This window comes from Sceloporus occidentalis, unplaced genomic scaffold (assembly GCF_023333645.1).
Source record: "Sceloporus occidentalis isolate IW3139 unplaced genomic scaffold, rSceOcc1.0.p SCAF_43, whole genome shotgun sequence".
Lineage (NCBI taxonomy): Eukaryota > Metazoa > Chordata > Lepidosauria > Squamata > Phrynosomatidae > Sceloporus > Sceloporus occidentalis.
Window position 1 is genome coordinate 4235481 of NW_028317023.1, and position 21028 is coordinate 4256508.

At 40.3% G+C, this 21028-nt stretch overlaps 1 protein-coding gene across 1 annotated transcript in view; it reads left to right on the forward strand.

Moving 5' to 3' along the window:
- LOC149289729 (peripheral-type benzodiazepine receptor-associated protein 1-like) overlaps nt 1–19234 on the forward strand; it is a 51457-nt gene extending 32223 nt beyond the window's left edge. Inside the window, exons 27-31 of the mRNA XM_089490248.1 lie at nt 5996–6091; nt 6249–6320; nt 10046–10159; nt 12931–13051; nt 19002–19234. Coding sequence (XP_089346374.1) covers nt 5996–6091; nt 6249–6320; nt 10046–10159; nt 12931–13051; nt 19002–19234 — 636 coding nt within the window. The remainder of the gene's footprint in view (nt 1–5995; nt 6092–6248; nt 6321–10045; nt 10160–12930; nt 13052–19001) is intronic.
- Nucleotides 19235–21028: the final 1794 nt, after the last annotated feature.

The following is a 21028-nucleotide window of genomic DNA, read 5'->3' on the forward strand; positions in this document are numbered from 1 at the left end:
ATTTCTTTTAAAGGGGAAGTCCCACAGAAAATATTTTTTTTTCCCTGGAGCATAACATCCAATGCTGTATACACTAATGTAGGTTAGCATTAACAAAAGCATGCCTTTATCTCATTTTATTCAAATAAACGTCCTTTATCTGCAGACCTGGACGCTGCCATTATCAGTTGTTGGATATTTTCTCATGACCTTACCTGCTTAACCTGAGCTGATTCTAGGGATGCTAATGAAGTTTGTTCCTTCATAGACTTTTATCCGCCAGAATGTCTTTCTGGGTGATTAAAGGGATAGTTTAATGTCACTGACAACCCCATTTTATAAGAATGCATATTGAAGTACTTTGTCAATATGTTCCTACCCTGAACGTTTCACGAAGCTGTCTTGGGCGAATGCATATGGACACAACAAACATTTAAAGGTGCATGTGATGGCTGGAACGCCCCTTTAAGGACTAACATGAAAATTAGAGCGCTAATAAAATCAGTAGGCTAGTTGACTAAATATTTTAAATATGAAAAAGTAGGTAAAAATGCTACATTCATTAAAAAAATAAATGCAAATAAAACAAAAAAAAATATATAGAAAGCACTTACCTGAGACAGAAGGCGCGGAGGAGAAAATTTGCTCCAGGGCTGAGGTCCCACTATTCTTGGCATTGAATGGCCGCTCAAAGCAGTTAATCGGTGTCAGGAAACCGCTCACTATGAAAAATCAATGGGAGCACCTTCTAGGCATGTCCCGTCACATTACGCTCGCTTCTTTGGTGTCACCCTTAGTTCCAACCTTTCCTTCACATCCATTCTATTTAAAAAAATTCTTTGCCCACATTTCTCCCTACCTAACAAGATGCTGCTAAGGCTCTTGTCCATGTCCTCAGTATCTCCTGTTTTGACTATTTTAACCCTGTCTTAGCCGGTCTCCCTCATACCCGTCTTGCCCCTCTACAACCCACCATGAACGCTGCCACCAGACGTACCCTCCTCACCCATCGGTTTACTAACAGCTCTCCTCTGTCAGCCTCTTCACTGGCTGCCTTGACGCTTCAGGATTCATTTCAAAATCCTGACTCTCGTAGCTCTTCATAGTGGTTCCTCTGCTTACATCTCCTCACTCATCTCAACCTACACTCCTACTCATCTCTCCGCTCATCCGATGATCTCTGTCTGTCCCGTGCTCTGATTTTTAGTTCTTGTGCATGCTTGAAAGAATTCTCCAGGGCTGCCGCTGTCGTCTTTCTCTCTAGATTGTAAGCTCATTTGAGCAGGGCCCTCCTCTATCTACTCTTGTTTCTGTAAGTCAAATTATTGTGTTACGCTCTACTTATGTCCCGTTTTACGCATTGTACAGGGCTGTGCGGGTCTATATACTAAATGTCTGCAGATCTGTTCACCCGTTCACATCTCCTGCATGCTGTAGAGTTGGACAGTGGGGCAAATGCACATGGGAATTCTCCCATACATTTGCAGCAGGGACCACACATGGATTTAATGGGACCTGTCAGCTACCATGTGCATAAAGTAGGTTTGATGGCTGGAGTGTCCTAATATCAAAAGAAACACCTGCTTATAAAACTACATAGAAATGTCCGGGTTGCATACTGCTTAATTCAAGCACATTAAGCAGTATGCAACCGGACATTAAGAAAAGGGAACCAAGTATACTTCCCAACCTACTGTGGTATTCTTCAGAAAAAGGTGTGGACGTATTATAGATAACGAGGCTGTTTCAATTGTAGACATACAGCGGCATCTGCAATAGGTAACAAAGATTGTGAGGCAAGCTATTGCTTTGTTTGAAAGTGCTTAAGGTGATAGGAAGATAGGGCTACCGTTTACAGCTTAAACACAAGGAGGTTAACGCTGCAGAAATAGGGTGCTGGTGCAATTAACCAGGCAAGACTAGTCTTTAGGTACAACAAGAACTGATTTATTTTAGACACAGACTGGCTGGATATATCCAGCAAAACACACATTAACATAAAACAAGATACAAACCACCCCCTTAATCTGCATCCCAGAGACAACAGGGGCAGTAAAGGGATTAACAATGCAAAAGGATCCCAACCTCCACTATCTTTTACTGGCCAAAACCAGTTACAAGGTTTGGCCGGGCTAAATGTCTGTAGGGATGGGAGGAGGGGGGAGACAACATCCTACTTTCTAGGCTGAATTTAGTGTATGCGGTTTGCATAATGATTGTAAATATAACCAGGGTCAGTCACCTCCATGAACAACTACTGGCAGTTACTCACACATGTCATCTGTTCTGAGTGAGGCTCTGAGAGCTGTTAAAAGGAAAATCTCTCGGTCATGTGAAACACAGGACGTAATATTACATCCACGGGCCTTAAATGGTGTTTTGCAGTGCATACTTTTCTAAATTTCATTCCGATCCATGAAACATGATTTGCCTCTTACTCCAGTCCTTGCTCAATGAAAAGTGAGCTAAAGTAAAACTTTGATCATACAGACTCTGGTACCCGTCTGAAAATTATTTGTGTTGATTTTAATGTCTAAGTTGTTATTTTTAAGCTATGCGCTGCTGTCGGTAGCGGCAGCGAGATTTTGGAATAGGTGAACATGTGCCAGGGCATGAATCCCATCTTAGCATGCTATATGAACAAGAACAGAACTCTGTTATCAAGGTTTCATATCAAGGAAGAAAATGTGACTTTCTACAACAGGTAAAAAATACTTTCACTGCTAACCTCGTGTCTGCTGTGCATACATTAATTGCATAGCGTGAAAGTATTGAAACACTGCATAAAATCGGGCTAACAGGCTTTTAAATGATTACATGTCACTTGAGGGTGCATGCATTCATTGGAATGTATTTGTCATGCTCATCTAAAGAAGCTCTGCATATGCTTTTAACGCCCTTTGTTCTGTGTGCTGCTACTTATTATTACTTGGATGTCTTGTAGAGATCAGAGCTTTCTCTCCTCCTTCTTCTCCTCTTCCTTCTCCTTGTCCTTGTCCTTCTGGCCGCCTCCCGCCTCCAAAACCCAGGCGCTCAAAGAAAGGTCTGTTGTTCACTTCTGCTATGTATTTTATTTTTATTATTTGTGTGCTTTATGTGCAGTTTTATGTCTTCATCTATTACTTTAGTCACAAAATACTCTGACTGTTCACAAGCAGTACCATTAAAGCATCTCAGCAATACTGGCATGGATAGGATTAGCCAATGTTATTGGGAAAATGTATGTACTGAGTCAAACCAGGTGTGTTAATGTTGGCCACAAACTTCTTTTAAGCTGTTTTTTTTGTTTGTTTTTTTAATAGAATCATTTCAAAGATGAATATATTGAGATCACTATGTTTCTTGTCTGTTTAAAAGGAAAATGTAATAAGTGATGCAAATAAATTACATGTAAGCTTTAAGCAACTGTTTTGTGAGCTTACTGCTTTTGTTTAAAAGAGATCCATATTTTCCATGTCACTCCAGTAGTAGACATTAGGAGATGGCTACGCCTATCCAAATAGGGCAGGAGATTAAAACCCTGGAGCCTCGCTTTCCCTTGAGTGTATTTTTCTGCCCTCGCCTCCGTAACAGTGTCTTCTCTGGGGTTCCTAATGGTCACAACCTCAGGATCTTGTCTTCTGGAAGAAAGGTTCTCTGTGAGATAGACCAGACTCTCCTCGTCTGTTTTAAGAAGTCACATGTGCAGGTTAAGGCAGCTAGGACTGGTGACTACTTCCAGACAGGGGCTACCCTGGGCACTTCTGCACATGAAGCATCTCCAGTGGGGTTTATCCTGGTGGTTTGGGACCGGTCAGTTAAAGATGAAGGTTGTACTTCCTGAAGTAGTATTTTACTCAGGCGTGGTGGCTACAAGGAAATAGACTAGAACAGGGCATGCAGTGCTTCAGGATGGGGCTATGTTCTTCCTCCTCTACCCCTTATAGCCAAGGTCCTGAGGAAGATCCGAAGAGAGGTGCCTGGTGGTGATCCAGATAGCAACAGGATTTGGTACCCAGAGTTGAGTCAGTGACAAAACCTATAACATTGGAAGTCATGCCAGACATGCTGTGGCAAATACAGATACTTCATTCAAATCCGGTATATTTGAAGTTGACGGCCTGGCTTTTAAGGGGAGAGATTAATCAGGCCAGCTCTCTCTCTCCGAAGAACTTGCTGACACCATGATGCAGAGTGGGAAGAAGGTTAGAAACCTGCTTTACAGCAAGATCAGCTCTTGGTGTTCATTCAGGCAGAAGATATCTGTCGACCAGATCCTGGCCTTTGTACAGCTGTGCTTCTGTGAGGGACTTTCGCCGGATACTGTGAGGTTGCACATCACTGCTTTAAGTGCCTTTCTAAACAAACGTTGGTACTTACATCCTTCAGTCAAACGTTTTTACTGGCCGTCTCTTATATCTGACCTTTCAAGAGAACCTTGGTGCCTACTTTGGATTTCTGTTAAGTTCTGTGCAGTCTCACGAATGATCCCTTCGAACCTTTAGAAGAATTCTCCCTGAAGCTGCTTACCTTAAAGACAGTCGTGGCATCGGTGAACAAGATTAAAACACTATCGACTTTGAAGCCTTACCTTCAATTCTTTGAAGATATAGTGGTCCTTTTGTACCCCTATTTGTGCATAAAGACCCCATCAACCACAACTGCCACTAAATTAACCCTAAAGACCCCATCAATCACAATTAACCCTAAACACCCCACTAACTAGAACTGCCCTTAACTTTAAGCAGCCCAAATATTTTACCACCAGTTAGATGAGTTTGTGAGCCATGTGGACGCTATAGGAAACGGGCGGGGCCAATAGGCACCGATTGGCCCCGCCACTTTATTTCTCCCTGCAGTCACTGTCGATTGGCCCCGCCCCTTTCTCCCTGTCCCTCCTTGCAGCCAATCGGCAGTGACTGCAGGAAGGGACTGGAACAAGGAAGTGGGCGGGCCAATTGGCAGTGACTGCAGGGAGGAACTGTAAGTAGGAACTGCTGCTGTGAGTCAGTAAAACGGATTATAAAAAAAAAAACGAAAAATCCTAATTTTATTATCGATAAAAATCGATTCAACTAATCGATAATGAAATTCGTTGGCAATGATTTTCATTATCGCTTTTATCGATTAGTTGTTGCAGCCCTAGGTGACATAACAAGTATTGCAGACCGAAGATCCCAAATTTGGTAAAGAGTGCTGCAAGCTGGGGCTTCCTAGCCCATGCAGTAGCTTTGTTATATCTGCTACCGGGAGCGACATAGAAACTGTCAATTCTTGCTAGAGAATTTATTTTCCTTGTCACTTCCCGGTAGGTTGCCCTCCCTGATAAATATGGTGTATTCTGTCTTGTGCATTCACTGAATGGAAGGGGACGTTCCGGGGTTTTTATTTCCTACCCTACCTGGATAGGCAGAGCAATCTCCTAATGTCCGCTACCGGGACGTGACAAGAAAGGATATTCGCAGGTAAGATTTCACTGTTTAATAGGAGAAAGGCAGGTGTGCTGTATGTATGGTTGCCATAGCAGCCATTTTTGTTCCTGGATGACAACTGATTTAATTAAATCTGGGAAAGCACTTTATTGGCGTTTTGGACGTGTTCAGGGAGACACGGCTGATACGGGAACCTTAATTACACTGGCACTTAATGATGTCGGTAGCTTCGATCGGATCTTGCTCTCTCAAACCTCTGATTTAGTAAGTTACTATATTTTCAACACAACAAATTGTTTCGTTTCATATTTCCAGTGCAACTGACTGCTGCTGCTGTGGATGAACAAAATACACCAGGTGATTTTTCCATCTCTCATGTGTGTTCGTAGCTCTAGGTTATGAAGAAGTAATCATTTTGGGTTCTATGATCTGTGTCGTGAAACAAATTTGATTGCATGTGTCCTGAAATCCAGACATTTGTCCTTTGCTCCATACACCAAGTGAGCTGTCTGTGCCTGTCTGTGTCTATTTGTCTTTTGGAATATCACACACAAAAATCGTGTGGTCTCAACAATACCGGATTTTTTATCCTATTTGCAGAAAAGAGAAGGATCGACAAGTGTGATTTCAGCAGTGCCAGACCAATGGTGGCCATATTTGATTACAACCCTAAAGAGAGTTCTCCAAACATGGATGTTGAGGTATTCCTCTTTAGTCCCTGCTTATCAGTATGTATTATTGTTTATATGAGGTGATAAGAATCTGTCTCCTGGGTGCAAAACTGATAACATTCATACCTCATTTTTATTGTTTCATTGTTGTAATTTTGAATACATCTTATTGTCTCGCTCCCATCAGGCAGAGCTGAGTTTCAATGCCGGTGATGTCATCACTGTTTACGGACAAATGGATGAAGATGGCTTTTATTATGTAAGTTGCATCAAACATTGTAAGCGTTATGATGTGATTTATTTAATGGGCTGTGAAATAACCATGAACCTTTTATAGATAAATCAGCATCGCCTGTGTTATCAGAATGTCCCAATGAAAACACAACTCATGCTCTGTAAGGGGCTGTGTGTCTGGATGTCTGTTAACCCCTTAATGACAATTGCCGGTCCTGGCACGGCACGGAAAAGCATGTGCTTTACGACAATTGACGTGCCAGGACCGGCACGTCTTTAAACGGGTGCAGAAAGCGATCTACTATCGCTTTCTGCACCCAAAAAGCGTTGCTGAATGCCTCGACCTCGAGGCATTCAGCAACGCCGCGATCGGCACGAAGGGGCCATCTCTGGCCCCTCCACGGGGCGTCAACATCCGCCATACTTTGTATGGCGGCGGACGCCCGTTTTAAAAGCGTTTAGGAGGCGATCGACGATCGCTTCCTAAACTTAAATGGTGTCGCTGGAATGCCTCGATCAGGAGGCATCCAGCGACACCAAACACTAACCTTTTGATGGGCTGTGACCGCTCCGGAGAGCGGTCACAGCCGCAGCTGCCGGCAATCTTCGCCATCAAGGAAGATGGCCGCCGTCCTGTAACAGGAACCACAAATTTTAAAAGTTCGCTAGATAGTCCAGACCATCTAGAGAACTTTGGCTCCACTTGCAGGTTGAATACAGGTACTGCATTCACCATGCAAGTCAATGGAGCCCAGCTTTCTAATCACAGTGTGATTAGTAAAAATAAATTAAAAAATAAAATAAAATTAATAATAATTAGAAAAAAATAGTAAAAAAACAGTAAAATGTAAAAATCATTTCCCACTGATGTCACTATCAGGGGAACCTCCAAGTTGAAAAAAAATGTTAAATTTTTTTTTTAAAAAAAATAAAAAAAATATATATATATATATAAAAAATATATTTTTGTGAGCAAGTCCTAAAATTAGCATATTAGCTTAAAACAATTCTCGCATGGAAAGAGTTAAAATACTGGCATATTAAATGCCCGTGGGGTGTCTACTTTTAAAAAATGTATGATTTGATGGGGTAAATTGAATGGGCCAGGTTCAACAACGTCCCAATTAACACGGGGGGAAGGATGGCCACACATCTAATTTCCAATTAGAAAAATGCACACGTACCAAATGTGGCCTTTTAGTTCCCCCAAAAAATGACACACCCATGCATGTGGGGTATCACTGCACTCAGGAGATGTTGCTGAACACATTATGGGGTGTCGTGTGACAGCGGCATATACCAGGAGCTGTAAATTCATACATAAAGTAGGTGTGTGTGGGAAAAATACACACACAAAAATATTACTGCAAACTTTGAAAAAATGCTGGTGGTAAAATATGTGCATGCAAAGAGTTAAAATACCAGCATTTAAAATACCCTGTGGTGTCTAGTTTTGAAAAATATATGGTTTTGTTGGGCACACTGAAATGGCCCGGCTCAAAGATGTACCAAATAGGGCATGGGCAGTGGATCCCAAATGCCAAAGTTCAACATTGAAAAAAGCGCATGCCCCAAATGTGGCCCTTTTGCCCCAAAACAGCCAGGCAAAATCATTCATGTGAGGTATCGCTGTACTCAGGAGATGTTGCTGAACACATATTGGGGTGTTTTGTGATAGTGACATATACGAGAACATTTTAATTCATACCTGAATTAAAATGTGTGTGGAAAACCAAATGCAAAAAAATGACTACCACAAAGTTTGACAAAGACTGGTGGTAGATATGGTGCATGGAAAGAGTTAAAATACTAGCATTTGAAATACCCTGGGGTGTCTAGTTTTCAAAAATATATGGGTTTATTGGGCACACTGAAATGGCCCGGCTCAAAGATGTACCAAATAGGGCATGGGCAGTGGATCCCCAAATGCCAAAGTTCAACATTGAAAAATGCGCATGCCCCAAATGTGGCCCTTTTGCCCCCAAACAGCCAGGCAAAATCATTCATGTGGGGTATCGCTGCGCTCAGGAGATGTTGCTGAACACATATTGGGGTGTTTTGTGATAGTGACATAAACTAGAACATTTTAATTCATACCTGAAGTAAAATGTGTATGACAAAACAAATGCAAAAAAATGACTACCATAAAGTTTGACAAAGACTGGTGGTAGATATGGTGCATGGAAAGAGTTAAAATACTAGCATTTGGAATACCCTGGGCTGTCTAGTTTTCAAAAATATATGACTTGATGGGGTAAATTGCATTGGCCGGGTTCAAAGATACCCGAAATGGCACATGGGGGGAAGAATTACCAGATTTGGAAAAAATGGCTTTGAAATAGCAAAACGCTACCTGTACTTATTGCCCCATAATGGGTAGAAAAAAGCAAAAAAACATAAAAACATTGGGTATTTCTAAACTCAGGACAAATAGTAGAATCTATTTAGCAGGTTTTTTCATTACCTTTTATAGATGAGTAAAAGATTTTTCAACTAAAAGTTAGAAACAGTCATTTTTTTCTAAATTTTTCACCATATTTTATAATTTTTTTAATAGTAAATAATATGATACAATCAAAACAATGTCATCTAAAGAAAGCCCTTCTTGTCCTGAAAAAAACAATATCTAATGTGTGTGGGTTCAGTAAACGGGAAAGAAGAAAATTACAGCTAAACACAAGCAGCGCAGAAATGTTAAAAAGGCCATTGTCACAAAGGGTACAAAAAGTAAAATCAGCCTTTGTCTCGAAGGGGTTAAAGATCATACTTTTAACCTGGTGAATAGAGTAAATCAGAGTAGTAGTAGACGATTCTTCTTAGGTTATCGAGGCGGCAGTGCCAGGTTGGTACACATTCAGAGGTGCGGCTACATTTCCCCATTGTCATTGACTTAATCCTGACTGAAACTGGCCTTATTACTAGCACAAGAAAAGCACTAACTTAAGTGCCCAACACAACTTTTTGGTAGTCAAGTCGCTCCAAAGAGGGTGTCTCTACTCCCTGAACTTCACAATGTATTATAGAAGGCCAACCTCAGCGAGCTTTTCATGCAAGATGCGCTTGGTTTATCCCGTGTAATGCGTAACGGTATCAGAGAGCCTTCATGGCTCGAGGCCGTAAGTGACATCAGAGAATGAAGACTGCAACCCTCCTGCAAACTCCCATTTCAGAGAATAAACTCTGAACAAAGTATAAAAACAAATGCCAGTGTTTAATTTATGCTCATTTCATATGCAGAAAATTGAATATCGTATCTAATATATTGTAGTTTGACTCTAAGAGGTCACATACTGGATGTTGAGTAGCTGTGTATGCATGTATGTCTTCAGGAACAAGCTTGATATTCTGCTAGATGATACAAACCGTTACTGGAGGGTAATCATGTTATAAAGCGGTATTTCACTGATGTATAGATATTGAATAGGTAACATGATGAATGCAGAAATTCGTGCCATGTTCAATGGAGTCATTTATAGTCTCTTTCCTCTCTGCAATATATATATATAATATATTTATCAATGTATTTAGTGATTTCAGACAGATGTCTCCGGGACGTCATGAGATGATTTAACAATTTAAGAGGTGCTTAATGTTGAGTTAGTGGGAAATCCTATACATATTCCCTTCTCATAGATCAAATCTGGTAACTTTAAGTTAAACGGAATAATTAAAGCATGCTGGTGACTCTTTTAAAGCATGGATATGATATTGCTTATAAATCTACATCAATCGTGATTCCTGTTTCATTAGGGGGAGCTAAATGGACAAAGAGGACTCGTACCATCTAATTTCTTGGAGGCTTCCCACACAGAGGCAGAGAAAGCAAGATCACAAGAGCCAGTCCATGTAACCGGAGAAATGAAGGTGAGGACCCACACGTAACCAGTGGTTTGTTTCTAGCTTCTCAGTATGCATCTTTATCAGATATCACACTGTCATCACCTGTTTCTGACATATTAAATAAATTGGTGACCGGGATCTCATGTCAGTGCTTTGTGTGTGGCAGATGCCGATGTAGATGTACGCCATAGCGTGCTTCTCACCTTTTCAGTAGATTTCATATGTCAGCACCTTGTACACTCCATGCCCTAATTTCAGTCTAGAAAAACAATAAGTGCTATAGAATTCGCAAGCCTGAAACCATTTCATACATAACGCCACTTCATAAAAAATCCATTAAATACAGCATAGATTTAACCGAAGAACACTAAGGGTGCAAACTCAGTCTGTCTGTTTTACCAATTAATTTTCCTACAAATCTTCACACTGATCTCACAAAGCAGCATGTGCTGTATATTGGATGGGCATTTTTTTACATGAGCGCGTGTACATTTTTTCTTGTTTCGTTTTATTTTTGCTGTTTTGGTAGCAAAAATAAAAAAAAATACTGATAAATAAAATAGATGTAATGAGATAATTGTATTTGTAGAATAGGTGTTATTTAGTAAAGTTTAGTTTGTACAACAATGTAAGAATATCTCACAGATTTAGCCATCAAGGAGCAGCTGAAGAATTCCAAGTAATATCATCAAAAGATATTAGGTGTCTGGTCGCTAAGGGTTACAAGAAGACGGAAATCCTTCAGGCGTTTGTTTTGTGAACCACTAAAAACATAAAGCAGGGTTAAGAAGGAGAAGAGGGAGGTTGGATTAGATAATTCCGTCTGCAGGGACCACTCCTGCCAAATATTATAATGTGGCAGAGTTTGGGAGCGAGTGTGGGTACATCTCTAACTGCTGGGTAGGATTCCAAGATCAAAGGAGCTTGCCATGTTTTCCACGTTTTTGCTGTGAGAGTACCCGAGAGAATGCCATTTCTGGGTTTACAGTAAATGGAGTGCCAAAATGTCTCGCAAGCTGTCCACCTGCAGCCACCTTTGGGCAATTACAAGGTCATGCCACCAAATGTAGCCTCTGGGTTATGTGATTTTTAAAACCGGATATAAGAAATCTGGTGGGATATAGATTCCTACCCCTCTTTTCAGATAGTATAATAGCACCCAGATATAGTTTATCAAAATGGATTCAGAGTATCATTAGTCGCCCAAAGACAAAATAGTAACTGGGCCCTTAATGGCTACAGTGACGGGGTGTTAGAAATGGCTAGAGCGAGGCATCTCGGCACGGCTCGATGTGACGTAACGAAATCTGCGGCATTTTCTATACTGAACAATAGGCTTCCATAAAGGGGGGGGGGGGGTCCTTGCATTCTAGTCTGTAAGTTTCAGATCACAAGAAGTCCTCACAGAATACTATTTTATGTTTGAGTAACTGTACATCATCCTCTGATTAACAAAAAAAAAGCAAAGATGACTGTTCTCAGCAAACTTAGTTTCAACTAAGACGAGTCTTTTTTTTTTTTTTTTTTTACTTTTTGACATAATTTAAGTGTGCTAGTCTGCCAATAGTTTATCGGTAATCTTCTGATTTCTATCAGTGCGTAATGTTTATCCTTAAAGTAGACCAATCAAGGGCTTTGGAATGTTGTCAACTTTATATTATTGGGTCAATGACTAGGTCACAATATTCTAAGTATGAATGTAGCTGTAACTGGCAGTTATGGGATTACGCTGTGGTGTGATAGATCCTTGAATAATATGAACTAAAAGGTGATTTGGCAAATAAATCTGATCTGTAGAATGAGCACTGTCTTTAATGACTTTGTGTGGAAATGTTGGTCATACCGTAATCTGTGTTATCTCTTTGTCTGTGCCTGTGTGTTTCACTCTGGATATCGACAGAGGTTGAAAAGAAGAACCAAGTGGTAGATTTAATAGAAAGGGACAGACAGACATGTAAGTGAGAACTCCTCTCCTTGCCTCACCAGCATAGCTGTAGACGTGATGCACTCCCTCCCTTTCCCGTGTGTAGGTGAAATAGTTATACCCAGTAAAACCCTTCTAGAAATCCTCAACTCTTCTTTAAAGTAATCTTTTCCTCGGCATCTGAAAACCGCTAAACGTTACCATATTCTGTTATTGTAATTGGACGTTAAGCTAAAAGGATTGTCTATAACAGAGTCTGTTGTGCTGTTGGATCCTCGCTGTCAAATGAGGATCCCACAGTACTTTATGAACACAGTCGGCTTATATGCTGTCAGAGAACGGCTCCGCTGTAAGGAACGGGCTTTTTCATCTAATCTCTTAAGAAAAGGATTGTGCAAACCCTAGTTTTGCCTAATCGTTTTTTTTTATTGAATTAAAATGTTGCCGCTGGTTAAACGGTGTAGTGTGAGGAGTGATGTGGCGGACTTTTGGCATCTGGTATATCACGAGGATGTATCGCAGGAAACCGTCACTGGGTGTCAATTCTAACTTTTCTAAATGGCTTGTCGATGTGGTTGGTAAAAGTTATTGCACTCGGTATGTTTCACTTTGAGGGGGAAACTAGTAAACTGCTTTGGTTTTATTTGCATTCATCCAGCGTCATGAATTTACAATTCTTTTGATTAATGTGTTATTGGTCAATACGTTTGGTGGATTTGCAAAGTAATTGTTATCGCTAAAATTGTAAATGGATAAACACCACAATGGTTATGTTACATTTTTGACTTGGTCGTTTATAAAGTATCTGCTTTATTTCTTGTGGCTATGCTTCATATTAGTTATGTAACTTGATGGCTTGTCTCGTCTACAGTTTAGCTTTGATGTGTCCATGGACCAGCCAGACTCGCCACCAGAGGATTATATCTGCAACCAAGCCGATGACTTCAAACTGGTCTGCACGACGTCCGATCCACATCAAGGCGTCATATCCGGCAAGAAAAAGAAGAGCTTCTTTTCGAAGGGGAGAAGGCTCTTTAAAAAGCTTGGGTCTTCTGGAAAAAATGTGTAGATCTGACTTTTCCTCCCCCTGCTATATCCAGCAATAATCCAATATCTAAACGTGTGAGCAGAGATACGGTTCTGTCCATCACGATTCCTCTGCTGGAACTTACGACGTCGGTCGGTGTTGCTATTTGTAAATAGTATTTATTGTTAAATGGTTTGTGAACAATTTCTTGATGTCTGTGACAGCAAGAGGAAACTATGAATGTAAATGGATGGTGTCTGCAAACAGAACAAGTGCAGAAGGTGGAACCGAGAGATCCAAAAGGGATTTTAGGAAAGCCTGGCTTTTCCCAAACGCGAGCTAATGTAGTTCCCCTGGCTTGTCACTTTTGCACTAGATCAGTGACTATGCCTTTTAGGACGACAAGGAATGTTTGCACTATACATTCTCCCAGATCCTATGCCACGTTCTTGGAAGTGCAGTATGTTCCAAACGAAATGGGAGACCACAAGCGCCAACGTATATAAGATTTGGCATGAGTTTAATAGCGCTTTCCCTTCCCCCCAGAAACTTACATCAGCTCTGTTGTGTTGCGCGCATGTTGGAAGAGAGTATTCATTTGCCTTATTTTTACCTGGTTCAACGTTTTACTTGTTTACAATGTTCTACATTTTTTGTGACGGGATAACAGAATCGTTGGGTTGCTGTGATATGTAGGTGGCAGCTCAGAGGGTGTTTAATTTCATTGTCCCTGTCGCTGACATATCCTCTCCCAACATCCGAGCCATTACTGTGTGCACACGCGACCAGCATTTTGTACCACCGATCCAATATTTTGACGCTTTTAGTGTCCATATAATTTATTTTGCATGTTTCACGAAATAATAAAATACAACATTGTTTGGAGGGTTTGGGTGAACAGCCAGTGTGTTCGGAAACACTAAGTGACGCCCGTTGGTGTTGCAACATGTTCATTGTTTACAAATGCAAATACATTTTATTATAATAAAGTATATTTTCACAGTTTTGTGGCTTTTCATTTAAATATAGCAATCTGCTTAGACTATATGCTGCAATCTGCTTAGACTACTACTGGTCTCATCAGTAGAAAGGCTATACTGCTAGTAAAACAAGAGGGATGTTCATTTTAGGAGAGGAGAACTGTTAGAACAAGAGGCCATGATCTAAAACTAGAGGGTCAGATGTTTAAAGTTAAGGCATTTTTACTTTACTCATAGGGTGGTACATAAATGAAAGCGCTTCCCAGCAGAAGTGGTAGGCATTAACACAATAATGCGAGTGAAACATGCATGGGGAGGAGACCAAGAACTGCCCTAAAAGTAGATTTTGTTTTTGTGTGATCCAATCTTAACTGCAAAGAATCAAATGACAGGAATGCTTAACGTTAACTTTCTCTATAAGTGGGACAGCACCTTTAAATGCATACTAGTAGTTTGCGAAGATAACAGAAGAACCCATGGATGCCTAAAGCCTGCATGTGTCAGATCCTGAGTGTAATTCTGTCACAACCCAAAGGCCATTGTAGAGAGAAACGTCAATGGATTCCTTTACGGTGAAAGTCAGGTTTAAAACATTCCTGGCCCCTTCATTTACAATATCACTTAGCTGTGTACTGCTGGATAAAAGGGGGCATTAACCCCTTAGCGACCTTTGCCGGTTCAGGGCCGTCATGACAAGAAGGTCACTAAATGACCTTTGACGGTCCTGAACCGTCAAAAAATTAAATAAGCTTAGAAAGTGATCAACGATCACTTTCTTCGCTTAAACGGCGTTACTGTAATGCCTCGATGTCGAGGCATTCAGTAACGCCGAGATCGGCATTGGGGGCCATGTCTGGCCCCTCCCTGGGGCGTCAACAGCCGCCATACATTGTATGGCGGCGGACGCCCGTTTTAAGAGCGTTTAGGAGGCGATCAACGATTCAACTCTGGCTCCACTTGCAGGTTGAATACAGGTACTGCACTCAACCATGCAAGTCAATGGAGCCCAGCTTTCTAATCACTATGTGATTAGTAAAATATTCCAAAAAAAAAATGTCCTAACATTTAAAAATAATTATGCAGTGATGTCACTTGATGAACCATCCAGTACCATTAAAATGTGTAAAAAAAAATATAAAAAAAAGTATTAAAAAAATTAAAATAAAAAAATAAAGTTTATTATTTTGAGCAAGTGCTAAAATTTCTCAAAAATCTCAACAAAGAGTTAAAATAAAGGCACTTCAAATACCCAAGGGGTGTCTAATATATAAAAAAAATGGCTGATGGGGTGAATTGGAGTGGCCGAGCTCAAAGATAGGGCATAGGTACAGACTGACCAAAATGGAGAAAAAAAGCGCACTTCCCAAATGTGGCATTTTAAATCTCAAACAACCCGACAAACCCATGCATGTCGGGTATCACTGCACTCAGGAGATGTTCCTGAACACACATTGGGGTGTTGTTTGACAGTGACATATACCAGAACCTGTATATCTATAACTAAAGTACAATTTGTGTGAAAACAAAGTTTGACAAAGTGTAGTTCTATAATTGGTGCATGGAAAGGGTTAAAATAACAGCATTTGGAATACCCTGGGGTGTCTAGTTTTCAAAAATATATGGTTTGAATGGGTTAAATTGAGTTAACCGGCTTCAAAGATGTTCCAAAGAGGAGATGGAGGCAGAATGACCAGATTTGTTAAAAAAGATTTGGAAATCATAAAACGCTGCTTGTACTTATTGCCCTATAACCTGCAAAAAAACATAAAAACATTGGGTATTTCTAAACTCAGGACAAGTAGTAGAATCTATTTAGCTAGTTTTTTTACTTGCTTTTTTAGGTGAGTAAAAGATTTTTCAAATAAAAGTCATAAAATGTGTTTTTTTTCAATTTTTCACCATGTTTTTTTAATTTCTTTTATAGTAAATAAGATGATACGATCAAAATAATGGTATCTGAAGAAAGCCCATCTTGTCCGGAAAAAAACAATATATAACTTATGTGGGTACACTAAATGGGTGAGGAGAAAATTACAGCTGAACACAAGCACCACAAAAGTGTCAAAACAGCCTCGGTCCCACAGGGTACAAAACGAAAAATGAGCCCGGTCCTTAAGGGGTTAAAGGAACACCTCGAAGACTTCTAATAAGCCGTGTGTGGTTTTTTTTTATTGTTGACCTTATTTGCTTGCGCCTACCCAGAATCCCTTGTGGCAGCACCATGAGATTTCTGGGGGAAAAACAAGCCTTCTGGCTTGTCTGATAGATGTGGATGAGTGTTTAATAATACTTCTACTATCCCTATTTTTATTATCAATGTATTAAAATTAGTCACTTGGGGAACTGTACTTAGAGCCCATGCAGGCAATATTCCTGCTGACTGCTTGAGCCGTCGTGCCCGGTTGGGTGAAAGACTGTCAGATATAGTATTTTCAGGATCCCTGTGAGGAACGTACCTTTTAGAGTGTTTTCATTAAATCCAAACTGTGCATTATATAGGGGGTGAATTTGGCCCTTTTGCTTCAATTTATCAGAGCGGTATTCACTATGCATAGCGAAATATGAGAAGTTAATTTTATCATTAATGAGTAGTCCTCTGCATACAGTGCACAGTCGAGCCTTTATTTTGTTTTACATTTATAATCCAACATGCACTTAATACATTTTGATACTTATTCACGGTCATGTCGGAGCAGAAAGCGGCAGCGGCTTATAGCAGCCCAACTTCAAAGCGTAAAATTAACATGAAAACCGGGGGATGATCTGGTAACTTCATGTTGCAGAAAAGCTACTAGTGGAAGACTCTGCGTCTCTAAATGTAAAGATTAAATCTGATGATATATTGCTGTTTATTTTTATTTAGTATATAGTGGAAGGAATACACCGTCTAGAATCAGCTTAGAGTTTTAGGCTTAGATATGCCATGGTCTCGCTGTGTGGAATTATTCACTGTTTTACAGATCAGCGATAAGTCTTTCACCTGAAGGAAAGCAGATGGCATTCATAGCGCAGAAGTGTAATGTATGGATTCAGAACACAGTAAGAGATATTCTGCGAGTGGTGCCCACTCTAGACCAAATTGTGGAATGGGAAAAATAGCCTTGAGCATTATCATCCCATAGATTCATTCACAACACCATAACCCACTATAAAGTCTCTTTAATACGATTGAATGAAACCGAGCAGCAGCTTATGAATTACAATTGCGAAGACGACCACCTCCCAGTTACCACTTAGTCCTTGGCGTGGATATAAGTTTTGAAGTGGAGACGGATGGTCGGTATAGCCATGGGGCTTTGCTGCAGCAGAGATAGAATGCAACAGAAACCAGCTTTTCTGAACCTAAAACTGCCACTTGAATAAGGAAGTTTTCCAAATTTATGGTTGTTCAAGTTTGCATTGTTTTTACGGTGTGGTTTTAGTTGAGAAATGTTTTTTGACATCTTACTCTATATCCTTTAAATTTAGAGATAATATTTCTCTGTGAAATTACAAAAGACTCTTTGTGACCTGGCACATAGATTATTACTCCGTTCAGTCCAGGGGGGTTTTCATAACCAAAGGACCAAAATATTTTTATTAAAGCATGATTGCCCTATTAGTTGAACCCGCACAGATTATGCATGACAGGCGCTTAGTCGAATGTGCCCCCAGGATGACCGTACCCACAACCCCAACATCTACCCCCAAAAAGACGCGCACACCTTTATTGAGTGCAAATATAATTTCCACAGCTTTATTAACATTTACAATATTTAAAGGTCATTGTCAAAACAGACCATCACAATTAAACAGAGATAACATATTTCCCCTTCATAAATGACAATGACCCCCCCATTATAAGCATATTAACCGTATAACATTGGCACCACCAAATACCAGGTGCCTCCACATTAACCAATTGACCACTGTAGGGGCATACCAAGACACCCCTACACCACCGAATAACCAATGTAGGGGCATACCGAGACACCCCTACACCACCAAATTAACCAAATAACCAATGCAAGGGCATAGCGAGACACCCCTACACCACCAAATTAACCAAATAACCGATGCAAGGGCATAGCGAGACACCCATACACCACCCCAGGTTCTGCGAAACCTAACAAACGAACTTGAATCAAATTAGTAAAACCAAACCAAAACCCAGTGTACCAAAACAATTATCCCCAACTATCCCCGTCGCTGTGAAATAACGGAGAAGTCACCCCCACAACCCAATGGCTCCCAATGAAATACCCTTAGTGTTAACCCCAACATAACAAAATTGCACCAATTAAACCCACTCCATTAAGCTGAGCTGATTCATGGGCTTCATTATTTTGTTCAGGAGAAGTAGGGCATTCTTTCAAAATAATAGAAATTGATAAAACCCAATAATTATTAATCATAATAAATACAAAAAAATATACAAAAATAGAAAAAAAACCCCACAGTTTCGCAATATTACTTACATTCTCTTCTATAAGTGCCATAGCTGAACAATGACCCGATTTATGTTCAGCAACATTTCATTTACAGTCATGTCACGACTGTTTTATGTATTATTATTTTTTTGGAAGGGGGATAAATTACCCCCCCCCCCTCCTCCTCCTGATCTGTTTGTGCTGATTACAATGTGATCAGCAAGCAGGGCTTCATAGCAGGTAGCACTGTTCTAAAATCACAGGAGCAATGTCCTCTTTAAGGGTATGTAATATTAGTAATTCTAATCAGCAGAGCATGTCCGCGCCACACATCTAAACCTATGCGCGTTTCAACAGTTTATATGCCAGCTTCGTCAGGGGCATAGGAGGGCACATAAAAAAGGAGCTCTGCTTAAATAGACGGGAGAAAAAGCGTAGTTGCCAAAGGTATCCTTTAAGACAATAGCTCGCGGTGCGTAATGAAATCTGTATTGTGATCTCCGTATTCTCCAAATCTACTACCTAGTGAACAGCGTGGTAGACCTTCATACAGTCATGACATCACTCTGTGCCCGCTATACTTCTGGTGCATGGATTACATACACCAGAAACATGTTAAAGAACCAGATTACAGAGGATCACACGGCCCCGTTCACTGCCGATACCAAAGTAACGACCCGTGATCCGGGCTGCTATCTGTCTTATGATCTCTGTGCTTTCCAAGAACACAATGCAACGATCAGCAATAATTCTACATAACACAGAGCATCACGCTGAAAAAAACATAATTCACAAAACGTCACCGCATTGACAATATACATGCTCATTACACCCACTAAATCTGATTAATGTAGCATTTAGGAGATGCCCCTAATAAAGTCACTAGACTTTAACTAATGTGCAGCATTGTACACAAACTATTACATAAATGGCAAAAAATTATCATATTGATCCTGATTGCTCACAGTAAGTGATGTTGTATTATATCATTTTAGTTTTTAATATTTTATGAGTTTTAACTGTAGTTTTAGGTTAATCAGTTGCATATTGTAAATATTTCTGATGAATACGTTATTATTAGATGATCAGTTAATAACGTATTTATTTCAATTAGTCAGTGTTTTTTTTAGCTGGTATGAAATCTAGTAGAATTACACTCACTGGCCACTTTATTAGGTACACTTTGCTAGTACCGCGGTGGACCCCCTTTTGCCTTCAGAACTGCCTTCATCCTTCGTGGCATACTTTCTACAAGGTGCTGGAAACGCTCCTCAGAGATTTTGGCCCATATGGACCTGATGGCATCACGTAGTTGCTGCAGGTTTGTCGGCTGCACATCCATGATGTGAATCTCCCGTTCCACCACCTCCCAAAGGTGCTCTATTGGATTGAGATCTGGTGACTGCGGAGACCATTGGAGTACAGTGACCACACATTTGTGACATGGTTCATTATCCTGCTGGAAGTAGCCATCAGAAGATGGGTACACTGTGGTCATAAAGGGATGGACATGGTCAGCAACAATACTTGGGTAGGCTGTCACAAATTTGCCAACAAAATGTCCCCCACACCCTTACACCACCACCAGTTGAACCATTGAAACAAGGCAGGATGGATTCATGATTTCATGTTGTTTACGCCAAATTCTAACCCTGCCATCTGAATGTCGAAGCTGGAATCGAGACTCATCAAAGCAGGCAACGTTCTTCCAGTCTTCCATTGTCCAATTTTGGTGAACCTGTACAATTGTAGCCACTGTTTCCTGTTCTTAGCTGACAGGAGTGGCACGCGGTGTGGTCTTCTGCTGCTGTAGCCCATCCGCTTCAAGGTTCGACGTATTTTGCCTTCAGAAATGGTATTCTGCATACCTTGGTTGTAATGAATGGTTATTTGAGTTACTGCCCATTCTCCTCTGAACTCTGACATCAACAAGGTATTTTCGTCCACACAACTGCCACTCACTGTATATTTTCTCTTTTTCTAGTCAAATCCTACTAAACTTTTGTGTCCATAAGTCCCAATTATTAAGGGATATTCATTATGTTTTGCCTATTCTACAGCGCTGTGGAATAGGATGGCACTATATACAAATCAATAAATAATAATAAGATCACCATTCAAACGTTGCCTCAAATATCATTTAGTTCTAGGTTACTTAACGGAGAACTTCTGCTTTAGCAGTTATTTCCAATATCAAAATATCCAATGTGCCGGTTACCATTGTACTACGGGCTTACCTAACAATAAAAAAACTCCTATCACACTCAACAGCCTACAGTTACTCAAGTATAAAGTGAGGAAGCTTACACGTTAGTTTTTTTTCCACTATCCTAACCAACTTCCCCCATCCCAGGCTTACTTAATCACAGGGTTATGTCAGCCTGTCCTGCACATATTGATTCTCTAGATAAGGAGGTTTCTTAATTGATTTAGCCAATGTTGTAAGATCCTTACAGCAGAATTCTTCATTTAAATTGCCTAGTACGTTAACTATTTCAGCGCTAAAGTATCATTTAAAAAGTACATTTTACAAGATTGAATAATGCACAAAAG